The 2,736-nt window shown below is 57.0% G+C and overlaps 1 protein-coding gene across 1 annotated transcript in view; it reads left to right on the plus strand.

Moving 5' to 3' along the window:
- The window catches only part of SYT3 (synaptotagmin 3), a 25,194-nt gene that overhangs the window by 11,039 nt on the left and 11,419 nt on the right, over positions 1 to 2,736 (plus strand). The window contains exon 3 of the mRNA XM_007957639.1: positions 2,576 to 2,732. Coding sequence (XP_007955830.1) covers positions 2,576 to 2,732 — 157 coding nt within the window. The remainder of the gene's footprint in view (positions 1 to 2,575; positions 2,733 to 2,736) is intronic.

The raw sequence follows: 2,736 nt of genomic DNA on the forward strand, positions 1-2,736 counted from the left end.
ACAGCAACCAGTTTGGTTTTTTTGTTTTGATTTAAAATGAGACCCAAGCTGGGTACCTGGAAAACAGTGGTGAGACACTCCCTGCCCGGGTGTTGCTCACAGTCCAAGGGAGATGGTCTGCCAAGTCAGCCTTCCCCAGCCGGCAGGTCAAAATGCAGGCTGTGGCTTAGGGAGCCCCGAGGAGGCCCCCGGCCCTGATGGGAGGGGGCTGGGGGCTTTCTGGAGGTGGTGGTGTGTCAGCGGAGCCCCAGAGGATGAGGAGGAGCTAGCCAGGACAAGAGGTAGGCGGAGGGATCACGCTATGCAAGGGCGAGCGTGGAAGGGGAGCACAGTGCATTCTGGGAACAGCCCGTGGTCCCGCTGGCACGGTGCATTCTGGGAACAGCCGGTTGTCACGCTAGCACGGTGCATTCTGGGAACAGCCGGTGGTCATGATGGTGCGAGAGGAAGTTTGAAAAAAAATAAGGAACTTGGTGATGAAGCTGTGGATGTGGGTGGTGTCCACACCTCGCACGGCCTTAAGTACTGGGCTCAGGAACTGTGGCTTTGTCCTGAGGGCATTAGGGAGCCATAGGGGAAGAGCAGAGTCAGTGCTGGGCACAGACAGACCCCTCTGGGACCTTATGGGATTTTCTGGAGAGAGTCCAGGCAGGACACCATGAGGCCAGCCTACGGGGATGGAGAGGAGGCTAGTGGGTAGAGAGAGGTGAGCGGAGGTCAACTGTAGGTAAGCAGAGGAAGGAGTTGGTGAGGACAGCGTCCAGGGGTCTGGCGTGGTGACTGGGTGGATGGTGGGACCATGAGAGGAAGTGCGAAGAGGAGTGGGTTTGAAGGAGACACCCGAGTTTACCTTGAGAGGCCTGGGGCAGCATCGGGGATGGGGAAAAACCAACCAGCCAACTCATGGTGACTCCCTGTGTGACAGCATAGAACTGTGCTCTGTAGGGTTTTCAATGGCTGATTTTTTTGGAAGTAGACAGCCTCTGGGTGGACTTGAACCATCAAACTGTGGGTCAGCAGTCGAGCTGACTGCGGAGGCAGGGATCAGCCTCCCAAAGGGATTGCCGTGGCCCCAGAGGTTCATGGGAGAAGTGCTCAGGCCACTCCAGCGCTGGCCTGGAGCCCAGGGGCTCATGGGAAATGTAGTTTGAGTTCCAGGGGCAGGCCTGCCAAGCATGATCATACACAGGTCTGAGCTCCCCTTATTCTGACGAAGAAGCTGAGGCTCAGAGGGGGTGAGTGACCTACTCAAGGTCACCCTGAGATCGAGGAGTGGCCAGATGATCGTAGCTGAAGTAGCTCTCTGCCGAATCTCTTTCTATGGCGCAGGGACTCTTGCTTCCCCCAGCCGTTGCTGAGAGCTCAGCACAGGCCCAGGCTGCCTTGGCACTCCGCGTACAGTTGGAGCTGCTGAGCACTGCTCATCTCCGGGGTGAAAGTGAAAGATGAGACAGTCAACTTCTGTAAAGATTGACAGCCTTGGAGACCCTGTGGGCAGTTCCACTCTGTCCTCTAGGGGCGCTGTGAGTCAGAATCAACTCCAGGCAGTGGGTTTGGTTTGGGCTTTGCTTCTGTGAAGATTGACAGCCTTGGAGACCCTGTGGGGCAGTTCCACTCTGTCCTCTAGGGGCGCTGTGGGTCAGAATGGACTCCATGGCAGTGGGTGTGGTTTGGGCTTTGCTTCTGTAAAGATTGATAGCCTTGGAGACCCTGTGGTGCACTTCCACTCTGTCCTCTAGGGGCGCTGTGAGTCGGAATCAACTCTAAGGCAGTGGGTTTGGTGTTTGGTTTGTATGAGGAGCTCTGGGGGTATAGTGCCTAAGGCATTTGACTGCTAACCAGAAGGCTAGTGGTTCAAACCCACCAGCCACTCCTCAGAAGGTATACTGGGTGATCTACTTCTGTAGAGATACTGCCTTGGAAACCCAAGGAGGGGTTGACTGCAGTGAATTAGTGAATTTAGTGTTTTTTGGAGGGAACTCACTCAAACTCACCAAACCCCCCCGTCATCAAATTGATTCCGACTTACAGCGCCCTAAGAGGACAGAGTGGAACTGCCCTACAGGGTTTCCCAGGCCTAAGGCATTTGACTGCTAACCAGAAGGCTGGAGGTTCAAACCTCCTCAGAAGGAAGACTGAGCAATCTACGTCCATAGAGATACCGCCTGGAAAACCTAAGGAGGGGTCGCTGTGAGTCAGGATAGACTTGACAGCTGTGAGTTTTTTAGTTCAACATGGGGTAAGACAAGACCAGGGCGGAGGGAAGGTGACGGTGGGGCAGGATGAGGCCTGAGCTGTGGGGCGATTTCAAAAGCACAAATGAGAACTCTGAGACAGTGCGTGGGGAGCCAGGGGCTCGTGGAGAAGGGAATCTGGGTCGTCAGTTCGAGTCCTGGAGGGGGTCTCTGGGGGCTGGAGATGAAGTCGAGGTGAGCATAACCTCTAAGTGCAGATGGGGAAGCCGGCTCACAGGACACAGGGGGCTTATCAAGGTCACAGGGAGCAAGAGTGGAGGGAGACCTGGTCGCAGGTGGGAAGGGCGGCGCCCACCTTGGTCTCCTCCACCTCCGCGCAGGTACCCGGCTCTGCCCCGGCCCCTCACCCAGCAGACCCTGACTCCGCAGCCGGACCCCGGCAGTGAGGAGCGCCCGCCCGCCCTTCCCTTACCCCTCCCCGGCGGCGAGGAGAAGGCCAAGCTCATCGGCCAGATCAAGCCCGAGCTGTACCAGGGCGCCG

Source organism: Orycteropus afer, unplaced genomic scaffold, assembly GCF_000298275.1.
Source record: "Orycteropus afer afer isolate SDZICR_OR568_19922 unplaced genomic scaffold, OryAfe1.0 scaffold00766, whole genome shotgun sequence".
Lineage (NCBI taxonomy): Eukaryota > Metazoa > Chordata > Mammalia > Tubulidentata > Orycteropodidae > Orycteropus > Orycteropus afer.